The following is a 22,632-nucleotide window of genomic DNA, read 5'->3' as shown; positions in this document are numbered from 1 at the left end:
TACACTATACAGAATAGGGTGCCTTTTGACCAGGGTCTATGCTATATGGAATAGGGTTCCTTTTGACCAGGGTCTACACTATACAGAATAGGGTGCCTTTTGACCAGCGTCTCTACACTATACAGAATAGGGTGCCTTTTGACCAGTGTCTCTACACTATACAGAATAGGGTGCCTTTTGACCAGGGTTTCTACGCAATACAGAATAGGGTGCCTGTCGACCAGGGTCTCTACGCTATACAGAATAGGGTGCCTTTTGACCAGGGTCTAGATCTAAACAGAATAGACTGAAAAAATAATTAGACTTTTGACCAGGGTCTCTACACTATACAGAATAGGGTGACTTTTGACCAGGGTCTCTACACTATACAGAATAGGGTGTCTTTTGACCAGGGTCTCTACACTATACAGAATATGGGGGTGACAAATTTTTGTAACCAGGGTCTCTACACTATACAGAATAGGGTGTCTTTTGACCAGGGTCTACTCTATACAGAATAGGGAGACTTTTGACCAGGGTCTCTACACTATACAGAATAGGGTGACTTTTGACCAGGTCTCTACACTATACAGAATAGGGTGTCTTTTGACCAGGGTCTCTACACTATACAGAATAGTGTGCCTTTTGACCAGTGTCTCTACACTATACAGAATAGGGTGCCTTTTGACCAGGGTCTACGCTATACAGAATAGGGTGCCTTTTGACCAGGGTCTCTACGCAATACAGAATAGGGTGCCTGTCGACCAGGGTCTCTACCTTATACAGAATAGGGTGAGTTTTGACCAGGGTCTACTCTATACAGAATAGGGTGACTTTTGATCAGGGTCTCTACACTATATGGAATAGGGTACCTTTTGGAATGCACACACTGTCAACTAAACTGAGGGGGTTGTTAGCTAACCAACATCCCAGAGACAGGTTTATATTATTCTTTATTTAACTAGGCAAGTCAGTTAAGAACAAATTCTTATTTTCAATGACGGCCTAGAAACAGTGGGTTAACTACCTTGTTCAGGGGCAGAACGACAGATTTTTACTTTGTCAGCTCGGGCATTCAATCTAGCAACCTTTCCTTTACTGGCCATACGCTCTAACCACTAGGCTACCTACCACCCAAGGTAATTGAGAAACAGAAGTATTTCTGGCCATCAGGGATGACCAGGCGAGGTCAGGACTTATCCACAGTCACTCCTGTGAGGTGCGTATGGCCTTGGTGCCCTGGCAGATTGGATACCTCTTGAAGGCCAAATGGCATTAGCTCTGAAATTTGTGATTTTCAAGAGGTACCCAATCTGCCAGGGCACCAAGGCCATTGGACCCTATATCACACTCTGATGGATGGGCCTCCCCAAGAGAAGGAAGGAAGTAGTGAATGAGAAAGAGAGAGAGGGGGTGGGGGTGAGAGAAACAGAGAAAGATAGAGGGTGTAGAGAGAGAGAGACTATACTGGTTTTCTGTAAATACAGACAGTCACTGACTTACTGCAGCTAATCACCACCTGCTTTGGGTGTTTCTTCTCAACATGGTCTTGTTGCCAACCCTACATCCCCTCCCTCTGTTCTGTTGTCTCCATCCTTCTCTCTTCTTCTCCTCCCTCTCATCTCTTCCGTTTATCTCAGCGGAGAGAGAGACTAACAACTAACAACATTGGACACTTTATGTAACACAAAGCCTTCACTATCTCATCCTGGAATATCCAAGGCCTGAGGTCATCTGCCTTTGGCCTAAAGAGCAGGAACCTGGACTTCACCTGGAAATACAGACATTGTCATCCTACAAGAAACGTGGTATAAGGGAGACGGACCCACTGGTTGCCCTCTAGGTTACAGAGAGCTGGTAGTCCCATACACCAAACTACCAGGTGTGAAACAGAGAAGAGGGGTGTGCTAATATGGTATAGAGCATCCCTAACTCACTCTTATTATATTAATCAAAACTGGATCATTTTACATCTGGCTAGAAGTTAAAAAGGAAATTATCTCAAAGGAGATTTTTTTTATTTAACCTTTATTTAACTCGGCAAGTCAGTTTACAATGACCCCAGTAAAACTTGGACAACGCTGGGCCGATGACCGCAGTAAAACTTGGACAACGCTGGGCCGATGACCCCAGTAAAACTTGGACAACGCTGGGCCGATGACCCCAGTAAAACTTGGACAACGCTGGTCCGATGACCCCAGTAAAACTTGGACAACGCTGGGCCAATGACCCCAGTAAAACTTGGACAACGCTGGGCCAATGACCCCAGTAAAACTTGGACAACGCTGGGCCAATGACCCCAGTAAAACTTGGACAACGCTGGGCCAATGACCCCAGTAAAACTTGGACAACGCTGGGCCAATGACCCCAGTAAAACTTGGACAACGCTGGGCCAATGACCCCAGTAAAACTTGGACAACGCTGGGCCAATGACCCCAGTAAAACTTGGACAACGCTGATGACCCCAGTAAAACTTGGACAACGCTGGGACCCCAGTAAATGACCCCAGTAAAACTTGGACAACGCTGCCGATGACCCCAGTAAAACCAATGCAGATGACCCCAGTAAAACTTGGACAACGCTGGGCCGATGACCCCAGTAAAACTTGGACAACGCTGGGCCGATGACCCCAGTAAAACTTGGACAACGCTGGGCCGATGACCCCAGTAAAACTTGGACACAACGCTGGGCCGATGACCCCAGTAAAACTTTGGACAACGCTGGGCCAATGACCCCAGTAAAACTTGGACAACGCTGGGCCGATGACCCCAGTAAAACTTGGACAACGCTGGGCCGATGACCCCAGTAAAAAACTTGGACAACGCTGGGCCGATGACCCCAGTAAAACTTGGACAACGCTGGGACCGATGACCCCAGTAAAACTTGGACAACGCTGGGCCGATGACCCCAGTAAAACTTGGACAACGCTGGGCCGGTGACCCCAGTAAATCTTGGACAACGCTGGGCCGATGACCCCAGTAAAACTTGGACAACGCTGGGCCAATGACCCCAGTAAAACTTGGACAACGCTGGGCCAATGACCCCAGTAAAACTTGGCCAATTCTGCACCGCCCTTTTTATTTATTTCACCTTTATTTAACCAGGTCAGCAGGTTGAGAACAAGTTCTCATTTACAATTGCGACCTGGCCAAGATAAAGCAAAGCAGTTCGACGCATACAACAACACAGAGTTACACATGGAGTAAAACAAACATACAGTCAATAATACAGTATAAACAAGTCTATATACGATGTGAGCAAATGAGGTGAGATAAGGGAGGTAAAGGCTAAAAAAAGGCCATGGTGGCAAAGTGAATACAATATAGCAAGTAAAACACTGGAATGGTAGATTTTCAGTGGAAGAATGTGCAAAGTAGAGATAGAATTAATGGGGTGCAAAGGAGCAAAATAAATAACTACAGTAGGGAAAGAGGTAGTTGTTTGGGCTAAATTATAAATGGGCTATGTACAGGTGCAGTAATCTGTGAGCTGCTCTGACAGCTGGTGCTTAAAGTTAGTGAGGGAGATCAGTGGTCAGTTTCAGAGATTTTTGTAGTTCGTTCCAGTCATTGGCAGCAGAGAACTGGAAGGAGAGGCGGCCAAAGGAAGAATTGGTTTTGGGAGTGACCAGAGAGATATACCTGCTGGAGCGCGTGCTATAGGTGGGTGCTGCTATGGTAACCAGCGATCTGAGATAAGGGGGGACTTTACCTAGCAGGGTCTTGTAGATGACCTGGAGCCAGTGGGTTTGGCGAAGACTATGAAGCGAGGGCCAGCCAACGAGAGCGTACAGGTCGCAGTGGTGGGTAGTATATGGGGCTTTGGTGACAAAACGGATGGCACTGTGATAGACTGCATCCAATTTATTGAGTAGGGTATTGGAGGCTATTTTGTAAATTACATCGCCAAAGTCGAGGATTGGTAGGATGGTCAGTTTTACAAGGGTATGTTTGGCAGCATGAGTGAAGGATGCCTTGTTGCGAAATAGGAAGCCAATTCTAGATTTAACTTTGGATTGGAGATCTTTGATGTGAGTCTGGAAGGAGAGTTTATAGTCTAACCAGACACCTAGATATTTGTAGTTGTCCACATATTCTAAGTCAGAACCATCCAGAGTAGTGATGTTGGGCAGGCTGGCAGGTGCAGGCAGCGATCGGTTGAATAGCATGCATTTAGTTTTACTTGTATTTAAGAGCAATTGGAGGCCACGGAAGGAGAGTTGAATGGCATTGAAGCTCGCCTGGAGGGTTGTTAACACAGTGTCCAAAGAAGGGCCAGAAGTATACAGAATGGTGTCGTCTGCGTAGAGGTGGATTAGAGACTCACCAGCAGCAAGAGCGACATCACTGATGTATACAGAGAAGAGAGTCGCTCCAAGAATTGAACCGTGTGGCACCCCCATAGAGACTGCCAGACGCCCGGACAACAGGCCCTCTGATTTGACACACTGAACTCTATCAGAGAAGTAGTTGGTGAACCAGGCGAGGCAATCATTTGAGAAACCAAGGCTGTCGAGTCTGCCGATGAGGATGTGGTGATTGACAGAGTCGAAAGCCTTGGCCAGGTCAATGAATACGGCTGCACAGTATTGCTTTTTATCAATCACGACCGGATGTGATACAGCCTGGATTCGAACCAGGGATTGTAGTGACGCCTCTTGCACTGAGATACAGTGCCTCAGACCGCTCTGGAGCCAAAAAGTCCTCCTGTCTGCTACCTATATCCCCTGACAAGAATCACTATACTTTAATGAAGAATAGCTTCTCCATTCTAGAGGGGGAAATCAACCATTTCCAGGCCCAAGGACATGTACTAGTCTGTGGTGACCTAAATGATTGAACCTGACACTCTTAGCACACAGGGGGACAAACACCTACCTGGAGGTGACAGTATTCCCTCCCCCATATGCCCCCCTACACACAACTATGACAACATAACCAACAAAGACGGGTCACATCACCGACCTCAACCCATAGTTTCTCAGAGTGTTCACAGTCAGCCAATTGACACCCCTATCAGATCACAGCGAAATCATAGTCTATTTGAACAGAGCAGTACTCAATCATGAGGCATTGAAGCCGAACAAACAACATACTATTAATGAAATGCTATAGATGGAAGGAAGGTAGTGTAGAAACCTTCCAAAAAACTATTTGCCAACAACAAATCCAATTCCTCCTAGACAACTTTCTGGACAAATTGTTTTCCTGCAACACTGAAGGTGTAAACATAGCAGCAGGAAGCCTGAACAATATATGTGACCTATCAGCTAACATATCACATTTAAATTACGGCAGAAAACCTAAGACAACTAACAACAATGAGAAATGATTTGATGAGGATTGTAAAAATCTAAGAAAGTAATTGAGAAACCTATCCATCCAAAAACACAGAGAACCAAAAAAATCTTAGCTTCGCTATGGTGATACACTAAAACAATACAGAAATACACTAAGCAAAAAGAAGGAACAGCATGTCAGAAATCAGCTCATTGTGATTGAAGAATCCTTATAATCAAATCACTTTTGAGAAAATTAGAACACACTAAACCAACAACAACACAAAGAGCTATTTATCCAAAATGGAGATGTATGGATAAACCACTTCCCCAAACTATTCGGCCAAATAACAAAGAACCAAGAGCAAAAACATATACAGTACATGATCAAATACACATTTTAGAATCAGCTATTATTACAGACTACCAGAACCCACTGGATTCTGCAATTACATTGGATGAGCTACAGGACAAAATACAAACCCTCCAACCCAAAGAGGCCTGTGGTGTTGATGGTATATTAAACGGAATGATAAATATACAGACCACAACTTCAAAAGGGCTTAAACTCTTAAACTCTTTAACATCATCCTCAGCTCTGGCATCTTCCCCAATGTCTGGAACCAAGGCCCGGTCACGGCAGTGCATGGAGACATACAGTGTTTGACCCCAATAACTACTGTTGGAATATGGAATATATATCAATGAATTGGTGAGGGCAGTCTACAGCAACCGGCCTCACCCTACAGGACTCAGAAGTCAAATGTCTACTGTTTGCTGATGATCTGGTGCTTCTGTCCCCAACCAAGGAGGGCCTACAGCAGCACCTAGATCTTCTGCACAGATTCTGTCAGACCTGGGCCCTGACAGTAAATCTCAGTAAGACACAAATAATGGTGTAACAAAAAAGGTCCAGTAGCCAAGACAACAAATACAAATTCAATCTACACACTGGTGACCTAGAGCACACAAATATTTACACCTACCTCGGCCTAAACATCAACACCACAGGTAACTTACACACGGCTGTGAACGATCTAAGAGACAAGACAAGAAGGGCCTTCTACGCCATCAAAAGGAACATCAACATCCCAATTAGGATCTGGCTAAAAATACTTGAGTCAGTTCTAGAACCCATTGCCCTCTAGGGTTTTAGAATACCTGACCACTGTGACTGACCCTAAATTAAGACAATCCTTGACTATGTACAGACTCGGTGAGCATAGCCTTGCTATTGAGAGAGGCCACCATAGGCAGACATGGCTCTCAGGAGAAGACAGGATATGTGCACACTGCCCACAAAATGAGGTGGAAACTGAGCTGCACTTTTTAATCTTCTGCCAAATGTATGACCACGTTAGAGACACATATTTCCAACAGATCACACAGACCCACAAAGAATTTGAAAACAAATAAAACATTGATAAACTCCCATATCTGTTAGGTGAAATACTGCAGTGTGCCATCACAGCAGAAAGATTTGTGGCCCGTTGCCATGAGAAAAGGGCAACCAGTGAAGAACAAACACCATTGGAAATAAAACCTAGATTTATCTGTTTATTTATTTTCCTTTTCATACTTCAAAACTACTTCAACATTGTCACAACACTGTACAAAGCCAATAATATAACATTTGAAATGTCTATATTATTTTACTACTTTTGTGTGTGTAATGTTTACTGTTTCCTGTTTATTTTCCTTTTGTTTATTGTCTATTCCATTTGTTTTGGCAATGTAAACATATGGTATGTTTCCCATGCTAATAAAGACCTTTGAATTAAAATGAATTGAGAGAGATATAGTGGAAAGAGGGAGAGAGAGAGTGCGGGGGACATGTCACATCTAATCTCCCACAATCCCTTGTGACTGTGAGCTCTCAGCATGTGTTGAGGTCGGCATAGAAATAGCAGCAGCCTGCCACGGCCCTTTGTCTTATATCACTTAGCAACTGATCCAGGAGCTGTATTACCACTTGGTAGTAAAACTACTGAACCACTAAGCTGCCCCGTTCACTGATCCAGGACCAGTTTTTAAATAGCAGCAGCCTCCCACTGCCTTATGTATTTAACCACTTAGCTATCGCCTTGCCTGATTCACTTAGCCCAGGGCTGCCCAAACCTCTTCCTGGAGATCTACTGTCCTGTAGGTTTTTCAGTCCAACCCTAACTTAGCAAATTTGATTCAGCTAGTTAAGGTCTTGTTGAGCAGCTAAGTAGTAGGGTTGGACTGAAAACCCACAGGACGGTAGATCTCCAAGAAGAGGGTTGGGCAGCCCTGACTTAGCCTATCCTGGACCTGTGTATGTGCCTCCAACGGTGGCGTTTACCTTACCACTACCACCTTCAGTGATCCAGGACCAGGACACAGCTAATGACAACAATGTTAATGAACCACTTAGATACAACTGATACAGAACCTTTGTTCTGTTTGTCTGGGATGACTTAACACTCAACAGAGGCAGACATTTACATTTGAGTCATTTAGCAGACACTCTTATCCAGAGAGACTTACAGTAGTGAGTCATTTAGCAGACTCTCTTATCCAGAGAGACTTACAGTAGTGAGTCATTTAGCAGACTCTCTTATCCAGAGAGACTTACAGTAGTGAGTCATTTAGCAGACTCTCTTATCCAGAGAGACTTACAGTAGTGAGTCATTTAGCAGACTCTCTTATCCAGAGAGACTTACAGTAGTGAGTCATTTAGCAGACTCTCTTATCCAGAGAGACTTACAGTAGTGAGTCATTTAGCAGACTCACTTATCCAGAGAGACTTTTCTTACTGGTCCCCTCTGTGAATCAACTGAGTCACGAGAGAGAGAGAGAGAGAGAGAGAGAGAGAGAGAGAGAGAGAGAGAGAGAGAGAGAAAGTGTGTGTGTGAGAGAGAGAGCAAGAGAGAGCAAGAGAGAGAGAGAGAGTTTGGCCTTGGCTCTTTCAGCTGAAAGGCATTATGATGCCCCTCGACAAAGAGAGAGAGTTTGGCCTGCATGTGTGACATACTGTAACTATCAAAAGTGGAGTTATGTCACACATGTAGCCAACACAAATATATGGAAACGTCTGCTCTACCCAAAATTACAACCAACTGATTGCAGCATTATCGTAAAAATGGAAGAGACAAGTAGAAAGGGGAAGAATAAGAAACGTGTCTGTCGCCTCTGAATTAAAGACCAACATTGGTTAAAGAAAATTGTGATAAATGAAAAAATATACCAGTGTCATTTAAGGAACAAAAAAATGGCAGCTGTGCCATATAGATAGCAAAATAGTTTGGAAGAGATTTTTGATGTACTGTTGAGGAGAGCTGAAGGCTGGGACTGGATGGTCTTCAGAGATAGATGGGAGGGGTTGAGGGGAGCTGAAGGCTGGGACTGGATGGTCTTCAGAGATAGATGGGAGGGGTTGAGGGGAGCTGAAGGCTGGGACTGGATGGTCTTCAGAGATAGATGGGAGGGGTTGAGGGGAGCTGAAGGCTGAGACTGGATGGTCTTCAGAGATAGATGGGAGGGGTTGAAGGTAGCTGAAGGCTGAACTGGATGGTCTTCAGAGATAGATGGGAGGGGTTGAAGGTAGCTGAAGGCTGGGACTGGATGGTCTTCAGAGATAGATGGGAGGGGTTGAAGGTAGCTGAAGGCTGGGACTGGATGGTCTTCAGAGATAGATGGGAGGGGTTGAGGGGAGCTGAAGGCTGGGACTGGATGGTCTTCAGCGATAGATGGGAGGGGTTGAGGGGAGCTGAAGGCTGGGACTGGATGGTCTTCAGAGATAGATGGGAGGGGTTGAAGGTAGCTGAAGGCTGGGACTGGATGGTCTTCAGAGATAGATGGGAGGGGTTGAAGGGAGCTAAAGGCTGGGACTGGATGGTCTTCAGAGATAGATGGGAGGGTTTGAGGGTAGCTGAAGGATGGGACTGGATGGTCTTCAGAGATAGATGGGAGGGGTTGAGGGGAGCTGAAGGATGGGACTGGATGGTCTTCAGAGATAGATGGGAGGGGTTGAGGGTAGCTGAAGGCTGGGACTGGATGGTCTTCAGAGATAGATGGGATGAGGGAGATGGGCTGGGACTGATGGTCTTCAGAGATGGGAGGGGTTGAGGGGAGCTGAAGACTGAGACTGGATGGTCTTCAGAGATATATGGGAGGGGTTGAGGGGAGCTGAAGACTGAGACTGGATAGTCTTCAGAGATAGATGTGAGGGGTTGAGGAGAGCTGAAGGCTGGGACTAATAACAGCAAGATAACTAATGTAAAATAGATTGTGTCTGTAAAATGTATGTAATAACTGCCGGGCATCAGGTAAAAAATATATGGGGGATTGGAAATGACAATTACATTGAATGGAAGCCCGAATCTATCTGCAATATTAAAGCTATTCGACCCCCTCAAATATTTTAAGATATAAAAATAATATAACAAATACCACAAGATAGTTTGGAGTGGAATTGTTCGTTAATCCGGGTAATGCTGGGCTGTGTACTTTCCCTCGCTCTGCTGTTGATGTTCTCAGGAAAGAAGACAGGTGAACGGCATTATCCTCCTTCTCTTCTCTCCTCTCTTCTCTCCTCCTCTCTCTGCTGTTGATGTCCTCAGAAAGGAAGACAGGTGGAAGGCATTATCCTCCTTCTCTCATCCTCTCTGTGCCCTGGCTAGTGGCTAGCTCCCATGATACCTATTCTCCTCTCCTCTCCTCTCCGGTCCTCTCCAGTCCTCTCCTCTCCTCTCCTCCTCTCTATGCCCTGGCTAGTGGCTAGCTCTCGTGATACCTCTCCCCCTCTCCTCTCCTCTCCTCTCCTCTCCTCCCTCTCCCTCTCTCCTCTCCTCTCCTCTCCTCTCCTCTCCTCTCCTCTCCTCTCCTCTCCTCTCCTCTCCTCTCCTCTCCTCTCCTCTCCTCTCCTCTCCTCTCTAGAAGACCGAAGCCTAGAGGATTACTCTACCTGGCACACACTACTTCCCTCTTGTCACAGAGAATTGGGTTAATCTATGCCAATCCCACACTCAATTTCAGGTTGCTTATCACTGCAGACGGGCATGGCAGTGGCCTATACACACACAAACGTATGCACGCACGCACGTACTGACACAGACAGACACACACTCTGTCTAGTACCCACTTGTTCATTGGCATGTCTGTGGAAACCTGTGGAGTTTTGTTTTTTGTTTTGATTCCTCCCGTAACATAATATAGTGGTCGACTTCCACCATTCCCTTTGCATCCTGTGTTGGCACAACAAACTAGCATTGGATTCCAATTTCCCATTTGTGTTCTGTTCTGTCCCTGTTAGGGTGTGACTGGTAAGGAATACTGACATTGTTGAGGAAACAATTGACTATTATAGAATGTGGGAATGAGCAATATGTCACATCCACTCACAAATATGCATACAGAGCATGACAGAAGGGTAGAGAGGCTATTGCCAACTATAGTATAGCACAGATGATATATATTGACTGTTTTGTATTGTTTGGTATTGTTGGTTGCATCCCAGGTGGCACCCTGTTCCCTATGGGCCATGTTAAGTAGTAGTGAACTCTATAGGGAATATGGTGCCATCTGGGGGACAAACATTGATTGTTATGATTGAATGAGGTCAGCTGTCTCTACTCCTGTCTTTTTACAGCCTATCAGCAGGCCTCTTTGGGCGGTGAGCGGAGCACTGGACCAATCCGGTGCCAGCGTTGTCGGGAGGCGTGTAAGGGAGAGGTGGTGCGCGTTCAGGACACACACTTCCATGTCAAGTGTTTCACCTGCACAGGTAAGGACATGCTGGGCTATGCTGGGCTGGGCTATGCTGGGTTATGTTGGGCTGGGCTATGCTGGGTTATGTTGGGACATGCTATGCTGGGACATGCTGGGCTATGCAGGGACATGCTGGGCTATGCTGGGACATGCTGGGCTATGCAGGGAAATGCTGGGCTATGCTGGGACATGCTGGGCTATGCTGGGACATGCTGGGCTATGCTGGGACATGCTGGGCTGGGCTATGCTGGGACATGCTGGGCTATGCTGGGACATGCTGGGCTATGCTGGGACATGCTGGGCTATGCTGGGACATGCTGGGCTGGGCTATGCTGGGCTATGCTGGGACATGCTATGCTGGGACTCTTACAGGCTGGGACTCGGACTGTGACGTCAATTCCCTGCGGACACACTCACTCACTCACTCACTCACTCACTCACTCACTCACTCACTCACTCACTCACTCACTCACTCACTCACTCACTCACTCACTCACTGACTCACTCACTGACTGACTCACTCACTCCAAGCCATGGCAGTAATGATCCAGTCTAGGGATTTGGAAGGATCAGAAGGACCATGAAAGAAGGTGTGGGCTCCTGCTAAGGGGTGTGTAGGAGGGTGTGGGCTCCTGCTAAGGGGTGTGTAGGAGGGCGTGGCCTCCTGCTAAGGGGTGTGCAGGAGGGCGTGGGCTCCTGCTAAGGGTTGTGTAGGAGGGTGTGGGCTCCTGCTAAGGGTTGTGTAGGAGGGTGTGGGCTCCTGCTAAGGGGTGTGTAGGAGGGCGTGGCCTCCTGCTAAGGGGTGTGTAGGAGGGCGTGGCCTCCTGCTAAGGGGTGTGTAGGAGGGCGTGGGCTCCTGCTAAGGGGTGTGTAGGAGGGCGTGGGCTTCTTTTAAGGGGTGTGTAGGAGGGTGTGGGCTTCTTTTAAGGGGTGTGTAGGAGGGCGTGGCCTCCTGCTAAGGGGTGTGTAGGAGGGTGTGGGCTCCTGCTAAGGGGTGTGTAGGAGGGCGTGGGCTTCTTTTAAGGGGTGTGTAGGAGGGTGTGGGCTCCTGCTAAGGGGTGTGTAGGAGGGCGTGGGCTTCTTTTAAGGGGTGTGTAGGAGGGCGTGGCCTCCTGCTAAGGGGTGTGTAGGAGGGTGTGGGCTCCTGCTAAGGGGTGTGTAGGAGGGCGTGGCCTCCTGCTAAGGGGTGTGTAGGAGGGCGTGGCCTCCTGCTAAGGGGTGTGTAGGAGGGTGTGGGCTCCTGCTAAGGGGTGTGTAGGAGGGCGTGGGCTTCTTTTAAGGGGTGTGTAGGAGGGAGTTATTATACACACAAGCATTTCTCTGTAGAATCTCTACCTACAGTGTGATACATTGTGTCATGACAACAACAGTATGTAACTGCTGTAGATAGGGTCCATAGACTTGTGGCTGTGTCGTCATGTTCTTACACCCTCTATCAGAAAGCAGTTGAAATGCCTGCTCCAGTACAGCACATAGTTCACTGCCACCATAGAAAGCTTTTGTATAAGTAACTTAGTCAAGGATTGTTTCATGTTTTATGATATCCCCCTCTACTTTCACTTGTGTGTTTTCAGTTGAGGGGTTGCTGTGGTAACCATGTCAAGGGGCTCCCTCCGGTCTGATTCGTGGTTATTCTCAGCATCACTAGGGAGCCTCAACCAATGGGAAACCCCCATTACAGACCCCAGAGACCAGACAGAGGGTTCAGACAGAGAAAGATAGTGAGAGAAGGATAGGGAGAGAGAGGGAGGGATGGAGACAAAGATATATATAAATAGGGAGAGAGTGACCCTTTGTGTGGCAGGTAGCTTAGTGGTTAGAGCATTGGGCCAGTAACCGAAAGGTTGCTAGATTAAATCCCAAGGTAAAAAGGTACAAATCTGTCATTCTGCCCCTGAACAAGGTAGTTAACCCACAGTTCCTGGGCTGTCATTGAAAATAAGTATTGGTTCTTAACTGACTTGCCTAGTTAAATAAATGTAAAATATATTTTTTAAACGTTGTCATCATACTTTTCTCTCTCAATCTCTCTGCCCCTCCCCTCTCACACTACCCATACCCTGAACTGTCCTCTCTACTCCTTTCATCTCAAAATGGAACACATGGGATAATCCCAAAAGCAAACTCAAGCACAACTCAAATAGTTTGACATTGATGTGTTTGACCTAGGTTCTGACCTAGAGCAAAGCAGAGGCGTGGATGCCAGTACAGTAGAGCAGTATTGTGTGACCATGCCCTCCCTCGCTGTGGTTCCAGTAGCATCGATGGCCACAGCTTTCTAAAGACCTGCTATTGTTTCACTGTCCCCCCCTATCCTTTCCTCCCTACCCTTCCCTCTCAACTACATGTTCCCTTCTCTATTCACCCCCCCTCTTTTCACTTCTGCTTGTTCTTCATTCCTGTTGTTTGTCTTTGACTAATGATGATCTGGGTGTGTGATGGGGAATGAAACACACACATGATGAAAGATAGAAAGCTGGAGGGAAAGAGAGAGACATAGAAAGAGGTTGGTAATGGCTCAGGCAACAGTTATCAAAACAAGCATTTATATATCTCTCTCGCTCCCTCTGTCTCTCTCTCTCTCGCTGATAGTTATCTAAGCATGAAATCAATTTCCCATCATGGGACAGTTTGACATTGGCGTGTTTAGCATGTGATAAGGAGGCTGAACGAAGAAGTGTGTGTGTATGTGTGTGTGTGTGTCTGTGTGTGTGCACACGTGTGCATGCGCATGTGTGTGTGCATAAGTGCATGTGTGTGTTTGTGATAGGAATGATAAAATGCCAAGGTGGACGATATGTGGTTATATTTGTCATAATATGATATTAGTTTATCTTGATCTTTCTAACTTTGTCTGTTTGTGTTGTCTCTGTCTGGCTGTAAGGAAACATATAGGTAAAATGGAGGAAACATACAGAAAAGATACAGGAAACATACAGGAAACATGTAGGAAACATATAGGAAAGATACAGGAAACATATAGGAAACATATAGGAAACATATAGGAAAGATACAGGAAACATATAGGAAACATGTAGGAAACATATCAGTAAAATGGAGGAAACATAGGAATCGTATAGGAAACATGTAGGTAAAATGGAGGAAACATATAGGAAACATATAGGAAATATGTAGGAAACATATCGGAAACATGTAGGTAAATTGGAGGAAACATATAGGAAACATATAGGAAACATGTAGGAAACATATCAGTAAAATGGAGGAAACATATAGGAAACATATAGGAAACATGTAGGAAACATATCAGTAAAATGGAGGAAACATAGGAATCGTATAGGAAACATATAGGTAAAATGGAGGAAACATATAGGAAACATGCAGGTAAAATGGAGGAAACATATAGGAAACATGTAGGAAATATATAGGAAACATATAGGAAACATGTAGGTAAAATGGAGGAAACATAGGAAACATATAGGTAAAATGGAGGAAAAATATAGGAAACATGTAGGTAAAATGGAGGAAACATAGGAAACATGTAGGTAAAATGGAGGAAAAATATAGGAAACATGTAGGTAAAATGGAGGAGACATATAGGGAAAAACATATAGGAAAAATATAGGAAACATATAGGTAAAATGGAGGAAACATATAGGGAAAATGGAGGAAACAAATAGGGAAAAACATATAGGAAAAATATAGGAAACATATAGGTAAAATGGAGGAAACATAGGAATCGTATAGGAAACATATAGGTAAAATGGAGGCAACATATAGGAAACATGTAGGAAATATACAGTATAGGAAACATGTAGAAAACATATAGGAAACAACTAGGCAGAACTCTTTATATTCAACTCATTTCACCTTGGGAAAGTGCCATTCCCTGAGAAGCTCTCCCTTTATTTCCTTCCTTCTATCACAGTCTGTTATTATCACAATGTGCTTCTCTTTCTTTAGCTGTGTTCAAATACCATACTAACATACTGTATAATACATGCTTAATGAGTATATACTACTTACTATATACTATTAGTTCATTTTTGTATACTGTAAACAGAACAGTATCCTTTCAGTTGACAGTACTAGCTCTTCGCCGGTCTACCAGAAGTTGATGCTAGTTAGCATAACAAATTACTAGTTAGACATTTTACGACTTCGGGTGTGTTCGTAAATTCAATCTGGAGTGCCAGAGTGCGCTTGTAAATTCAGAGCGTTGTCAGATTGTCCATTTGAGAATTCAGAGGGTTTCACTCTCAGAACGCACACTGGATGGTCGGGTGGAGGAGTAGGGTTGATTTGAGCGTTCTGACCTTACAAAGGAAGTCAAGCACCCAAGCTAACTTTGGCAAGCTTGCTAGCTACTTCCAGACACAAATGAGAGTGGCCTTTCTGACCATTTCACTCGCCCTAGCAGAGCTGGTTAGGCAGTTTTCAGTGTTATCCAGAGCGTTGGTGACTAACTGTGTCAACAATTTAATTGCGCTTTTTTGCAATCGTTAACTGACACCGGCCATATTCAACTGACACCGGCCATATTCAACTGACACCGGCCATATTCAACTGACACCGGCCATATTCAACTGACACTGGCCATATTCAACTGACACCGGCCATATTCAACTGACACCGGCCATATTCAACTGACACCGGCCATATTCGGTGTTGAACGCTAGTCAATTCATTATTCTGTGCTCAGACTAGAGTGCTCTGAAATCGGAGTAGATAGCCAGAACAAATTTATGAAAGCACCCGAATGTCCATTGAAAACTCACAACAACTATTCCATTTAGCTTAGCTAAGAATGACGGGAATGATCAAGTCAATAAACGTTGGGTAGTTAGATAGCCTATAGTTAATATACTGGCAAGTTTGATGTATAACTACTAACGTTAGGTAGCTAGCTAACATACCGGTACATACTGCTGTAATGATATGCTATGTGGGGCAGCGTAGCTAACAGATTGTCAGCCAACATAACGTTTAAGGTAACTTATTTGAAAGTAATTACTTTATTACATTGCTCAACATTTTGTTCACATTTGTCATAATTAGTTAAAGCAATGAATTTGAAGCCGTTATTGTTGGACTTTGGCTGCATATTTTCCCAAATGTTCTTCAAATCTGGAAACGATGTGAAGCCACGCCCATTTCCCGAATAAATGCATTATGGGCCCTAAAGTACGGAAATAGTGTCCTCTGCATGTATACTTCATATTTTGGTGAATTTAGTACGAAATCCGGAAACATTTGGCATACTAACTATATCCATACTATGACCAATAAGCCTACTATATACTCAATTCACGTCACAAATAGTATGATTAGTGTGGGTAGTATGAGTATTCAAACACAGCTTTTGTCTGTCTGTCTGTCTGTCTGTCTGTCTGTCTGTCTGTCTGTCTGTCTGTCTGTCTGTCTGTCTGTCTGTCTGTCTGTCTGTCTGTCTGTCTGTCTGTCTGTCTGTCTGTCTCTCTCTCTCTCTCTCTCTCTCTCTCTCTCTCTCTCTCTCTCTCTCTCTCTCTCTCTCTCTCTCTCTCTCTCTCTCTCTCTCTCTCTCTCTCTCTCTCTCTCTCTCTCTCTCTCTCAGCAGTGAGTTCAGTAGCATTGTGATGGATCGAGAGAGAGGTTATTATTACAGCATTCTGTTGACTGTTCCGTTATAGAGGAGTCATTATAATGCATTCTGTTGATGGATGGAGAGTCATTATAATGCCATTCTGATGACTGTAGCAGCAGGCTCCGTTATAGAGAAGTCATTATAATGCCATTCTGTTGACTGTAGCAGCAGGCTCCGTTATAGAGAAGTCATTATAATGCCATTCTGTTGACTGTAGCAGCAGGCTCAGTTATAGAGAAGTCATTATAATGCCATTCTGTTGACTGTAGCAGCAGGCTCCGTTATAGAGAAGTCATTATAATGCCATTCTGTTGACTGTAGCAGCAGGCTCCGTTATAGAGAAGTCATTATAATGCCATTCTGTTGACTGTAGCAGCAGGCTCCGTTATAGAGAAGTCATTATAATGCCATTCTGTTGACTGTAGCAGCAGGCTCCGTTATAGAGAAGTCATTATAATGCCATTCTGATGACAGCAGCAGGCTCCGTTATAGAGAAGTCATTATAATGCCATTCTGTTGACTGAGCAGCAGGCTGGGTCATTATAATGCCATTCTGTTGACTGTAGCAGCAGGCTCCGTTATAGAGAAGTCATTATAATGCCATTCTGTTGACTGTAGCAGCAGGCTCCGTTATAGAGAAGTCATTATAATGCCATTCTGTTGACTGTAGCAGCAGGCTCCGTTATAGAGAAGTCATTATAATGCCATTCTGTTGACTGTAGCAGCAGGCTCAGTTATAGAGAAGTCATTATAGAGAAGTTATAGAGAAGTCATTATAACGCCATTCTGTTGACGGTAGCAGCAGGCTCAGCTTTACCTAGCAAAGACTTATAGATGACCTGGAGCCAGTGGGTTTGGCGACGAATATGTAGCGAGGAGCAGCCAACAAGAGCATACAGGTCGCAGTGGTGTGTAGTATATGGGGCTTTGGTGACAAAACGGATTGCACTCTGATAAACTGCATCCAGTTTGCTGAGTAGAGTGTTGGAGGCTATTTTGTAAATGACATTGCCGGAAGTCAAGGATCGGTAGGATAGTCAGTTTTACAAGGGTATGTTTGGCAGCATGAGTGAAGGAGGCTTTGTTGCGAAATAGGAAGCCGATTCTAAATTTTATTTGGGATTGGAGATGCTTAATGTGAGTCTGGAAGTAGAGTTTACAGTCTAACCAGACACCTAGGTATTTATAGTTGTCCACATATTCTAAGTCAGAACCGTCCAGAGTAGTGATGTTAGTCGGGCGGGCGGGTGGAGGCAGAGCGATCGGTTGACTTAGCCTTATGGACGCGCTGCCTATGTCAGTCACCTATATTCATACAACCAGCAGGCTTAAGCTACGTAAAAAAATATGAATCTGCTGCAACAGTTCAGAACGTTTAGCGTAACGTTGTTAAACTATTATTTCTTAACGTTATTAGCGCAGAAATGCACACAGTTCGTAGGCTACGTGTGAACGTACATTTGGCTACCCGACAATGAAAGAAAGTTGATAACCAATAGAACATAAGAGAAATAGGCTATTGGTTTCAATGGGATATGTGTCTTAATAAAATAATTGCTTACACTGATATGGTCCGATGTTGCCTAGGCTACTTTGAAGCAAGGCAAAATGTTCCTCATAATATGTAGGAAAACGAACAGGTTTCAAACAATTAAATAGCTATATGTTTTCAAAATGCTTACTGTCTCCAGCTCATTGCAAAGTGGTGTGTGACACGCTGATGAAGCCTGCCTTCCATTGCCTATGCATTTGAATGGCGAATCGGAGGTGCGCTTCAATTACCAGTTGAGAAATAAAAATAGTAGCTCTTTTTAATCGTGGCCCCAAAAACTATTTTTAACACACAATTGCGTTTAGAATTGTTGCGCAATGACTGGGCTTGTAAAACCGTCTGACAGATTTCTGTCTTAAAGGCTCTGTACCTTTATGTTGTGCTCATGTGATAAATAAGATACATAATGAATATACCCTCGTGCCAATTTATTTCCACTAAATTATGCAAATGATCACCCGTAGACCAATAAGCTTGACCAGTCAAAGGTTTTTACATCAACTGTATTTCCATCCAGAAATAGGCTAAAAGCATTACTTACTGGGGTTTTATTTATTTTATGGAAGCCCTAGCACACATACGCACACACATGTACGCACACACACGTATGCACACACACACACACTTTGGATGATATGTGTTATTGTATTACTGGTAATGGTAGCAGACTGTGTATCATGGCCTAATGACACCCTAACCACATTTTCCTCTCGTTGCTAAAGTGGCACTCTCCCATTCCAGCACAGCTACCAGGCATTGCAGTGGTCTAAATGCATGTTCCATATGGACAGCTCCTTAGGGAGACTCACACACACACACACACACACACACACTCACACTCACACTCACACACACACACACAAGCAAGCGTCAGGTTCCAAAACCTTACAAATATTCTGTCAGCAGTTTTCTGAGTCAAAACAGATTTCTACAATGTCCAGAGTATCAGGACTACTGTAAGATGTTGCCTGTATCAATTTGTCTCTAGTAAAACTTCCCTTTGAGAAAGGAACAGGTTTAAAGCACCAAGGTCCAGATCAGATCAAACCTGTCCAGACCAGATCAAACATAACCAGATCAGATCAAACCTGTCCAGACCAGATCAAACCTGTCCAGACCAGATCAAACCTGACCAGACCAGATCAAACCTGTCCAGACCAGATCAAACATAACCAGATCAGATCAAACCTGTCCAGACCAGATCAAACCTGTCCAGGTCAGATCAAACCTGTCCAGACCAGTTTGTGACTCGTGTTCTATCTGCAAGGTCTCATCACTCTCTCACTCTTAGCTCTTGGCACACCATGACAATCTATGGAGATGGAGATGGAGAGAGATGGAGAGAGGGGGTAAGAGAGATGAAAGAAGGAAGAGAGAAGGACAGAGAGGGTTATGGTAAGAGAAGGGGGTAGGGAGAGCGCGACGGGGAGAAACATAGAGAGAAACAGAGAAAAGAGTTAGAGAGAGAGATGTGGGTTAGAGGGGATCGGAGCTTCCCGTAGCTATAGCAACCACTGCCACGCTGGTCCAATCACCAAGCCAACGTGTGGTTGCTAGGGAGACATTGTGAGATTACAGGGAGATGAGTTTAGGCAGCAGCGGTTTTCTCTCCCGAGCTCCAGGATTTTAGGATAGAAGACAAGGGCAGTCTCAAATAGTACCCAATTCCCGATATAGTGCTCTGGTCAAAAGTAGTGCACTATTTAGGATGAAAACAGGTATTATCCTGTGTCTTATCTCCTGAAGAATCGCTGCCTGAGGGGATAAACACACGCATCAGCTCTGCCTATGGTCTCTCCCATACACACACATACACACACACAGATATATATACACACACACACACACACACACAGACACACACTCACCCAGTTAGTTCTGATACGTTTCTACAGTGTTTATTGGTTGGTGATGTAATCGTTGTGAGTAGCATTAACTTCTCCATAGTCACTGATCTAAGGTCAGTTTTTGATTTGTTGATTTGATGGCGAGTGGGTAACCCGCCTCTACCATCCGTTCTATTGGCCAATGTGCAATCACAGGAGAATAAACTGGATGAACTCCGTTTGAAACTATCCTACCAACGGGACATTAAAAACTGTAATATCTCATGTTTCACCGAGTCGTGGCTGAACGACGACATGGATAATATACAGTTGGCTGGGTTTTCAGTGCATCGGCAGGACAGAACAGTTACATCTGATGAGTGGTGATCATGTGTGTCTATTTGTCAAAACCAGCTGGTGCGCAATGTCTAATATTAAGGTACCTTGTGGTATTGCTCGCCTGAGGTAGAGTACCTCATGATAAGCTGTAGACCACACTATCTACCAAGAGAGTTTTCATCTATATTTTTTGTAGCTGTCTATTTACTGTCATATCTGTCATATCTGCTATGTAGTGTCTTAAGGACGTTTTCCTTTATGACGTCATTTGTAATCAAGTTAGGATTTAATTATGTGTATGTGTAATTCTGTGTGATTAGTTAGGTATTTAGTAAATAAATAATTAAACCCAATTTTGTATTGCTGATTCAACTTGTTAGCCATGATTTGTGCAGATAACTAAGAATTTACAACTTTCAGATGAGACTGAATTAAGATGACGATTAATATTGACTGCTATTGATGTAAAATATTACTAGGTCTTTAAGAGTTTATTCGGAAGATAACAGCTCTATAAATATTATTTTGTGATGACCGAATCTCTAGTTACATTTACATGATTAGCTCAATCAGGTAATTTTAATTACGGAGAAATTATTTTATAGAATAGCATGTCATATCACTTAATCCGGCATAGCCAAGACACGACAAGGCCATAAACAAACAAGAAAATGCTCATCCAGAAGCGGTGCTCCTAGTGGCCAGGGACTTTAATGCAGGCCAACGAAAATCTGTTTTATCTCGTTTGTACCAGCATGTGCAAACAGAGGGGAAAAAACTCCACACACAGAGACGGCTACAAAGCTCTCCCTTGCCCTCCATTTGGAAAATCTGACCATTATTCTATCCTCCTGATTCCTGCTTGCAAAAACTAAAGCAGGAATTACCAGTGACCTGCTCAATACGGAAGTGGTCAGATGATGCGGATGCTACAATACAGGACTGTTTTGCTAACACAGACTGGAATATGTTGGATTGGATTCATCCAATGGCTTTGAGGAGTATTCCACCACAGTCACCAGCTTCATCAATAAGTGTATCAACGACGTTGATAGTTCAGTGTGTCAAAATCGGAGGGCCTGTTGTCCGGACCTCTGGCAATCTCTATGGGGGTGCCACAGGGTTCAATTCTCGGGCCGACTCTTTTCTCTGTATACATCAATGATATCGCTCTTGCTGCTGTTGATTCTCTGATCCACCTCTAAGCAGACGATACCATTCTGTATACTTCTGGTCCTTCATTGGACACTGTGTTAACTAACCTCCAGACGAGCTTCAATGCCATACAACTCTCCTTCCGTAGCCTTCAAATACTCTTAAATGGCAGTAAAACTAAATGCATGCTCATCAACCGATCGCTATCAGCACCTGCCCACCCGTCCAGCATCACTACTGTGGACGGTTCTGACAAATACCTAGGTGTCTGGTTAGACTGTAAACTCTCCAATCCAAAATTAAATCTAGAACCAGCTTCCTATTTTGCAGCAAAGCTTCCTTCACTTATGCTGCCAAACATACCCTCATAAAACGGACTATTCTACCAATCCTTGACTTCGGCGATGTCATTTACAAAATAGCCTCCAACACTCTACTCAGCAAATTTAATGCAGTCTATCACAGTGTCATCCGTTTTATCACCAAAGCCCCATATACTACCCACCACTGCGACCTGTATGCTCTCGTTGGCTGGCCCTCGCTTCATATTCGTCGCCAAACACACTGGCTCCAGGTCATCTATAAATCTTTGCTAGGTAAAGCCCCGCCTTATCTCAGTTCACTGGTCACGATGGCAGCACCCACCCGTAGCACACGCTCCAGCGGGTATATTTCACTGGTCACCCCCAAAGCCAATTCCTCCTTTGGATGCCTTTCCTTCCAGTCCTCTGCTGCCAATGACTGGAACGAACTGCAAAAATCACTGAAGCTGGAGACTCATATCTCCCTCACTACCTTTAAGCACCAGCCGTCAGAGCAGCTCACAGATCACTGCACTTGTACATAGCCCATCTGTAAATAGCCCATCCAACTACCTCATCCCTATACTGTTTTTTTTGCTCCTTTGCACCCCAGTACTTGCACATTCATCTTCTGCACATCTATCACTCCAGTATTAATGCTAAATTGTAATTATTTAGCCTATTTCGCATGTAATTATTATGACCTATTTATTGCCTTACCTCCCTTATCTTACCTCATTTGCAGACACGGTATATATATATAATTGTTTTCTATTGTGTCATTGACTGTATGTTTGTTTATTCCATGTGTAACTCTGTGTTGTTGTTTGTGTCGCACTGCTCTGCTTTATCTTGGCCAGGTCGCAGTTGTAAATGAGAACTTGTTC

General features: G+C 44.4%; 1 protein-coding gene across 4 annotated transcripts in view; it reads left to right on the top strand.

The window, feature by feature from the left end:
* LOC112238477 (actin-binding LIM protein 3-like) overlaps window positions 1-22,632 on the top strand; it is a 76,640-nt gene that overhangs the window by 7,249 nt on the left and 46,759 nt on the right. For all 4 annotated transcript variants that reach the window (XM_042325976.1, XM_042325975.1, XM_042325979.1 and 1 more), the window contains exon 2: window positions 10,872-11,006. In XM_042325976.1, the coding sequence (XP_042181910.1) occupies window positions 10,872-11,006 (135 nt within the window). The remainder of the gene's footprint in view (window positions 1-10,871; window positions 11,007-22,632) is intronic.

The sequence above is a fragment of the Oncorhynchus tshawytscha genome, linkage group LG08 (genome assembly GCF_018296145.1).
Source record: "Oncorhynchus tshawytscha isolate Ot180627B linkage group LG08, Otsh_v2.0, whole genome shotgun sequence".
In the NCBI taxonomy this organism is placed as follows: Eukaryota; Metazoa; Chordata; class Actinopteri; order Salmoniformes; family Salmonidae; genus Oncorhynchus; species Oncorhynchus tshawytscha.
This window is presented reverse-complemented; position numbering and strand designations above follow the sequence as displayed.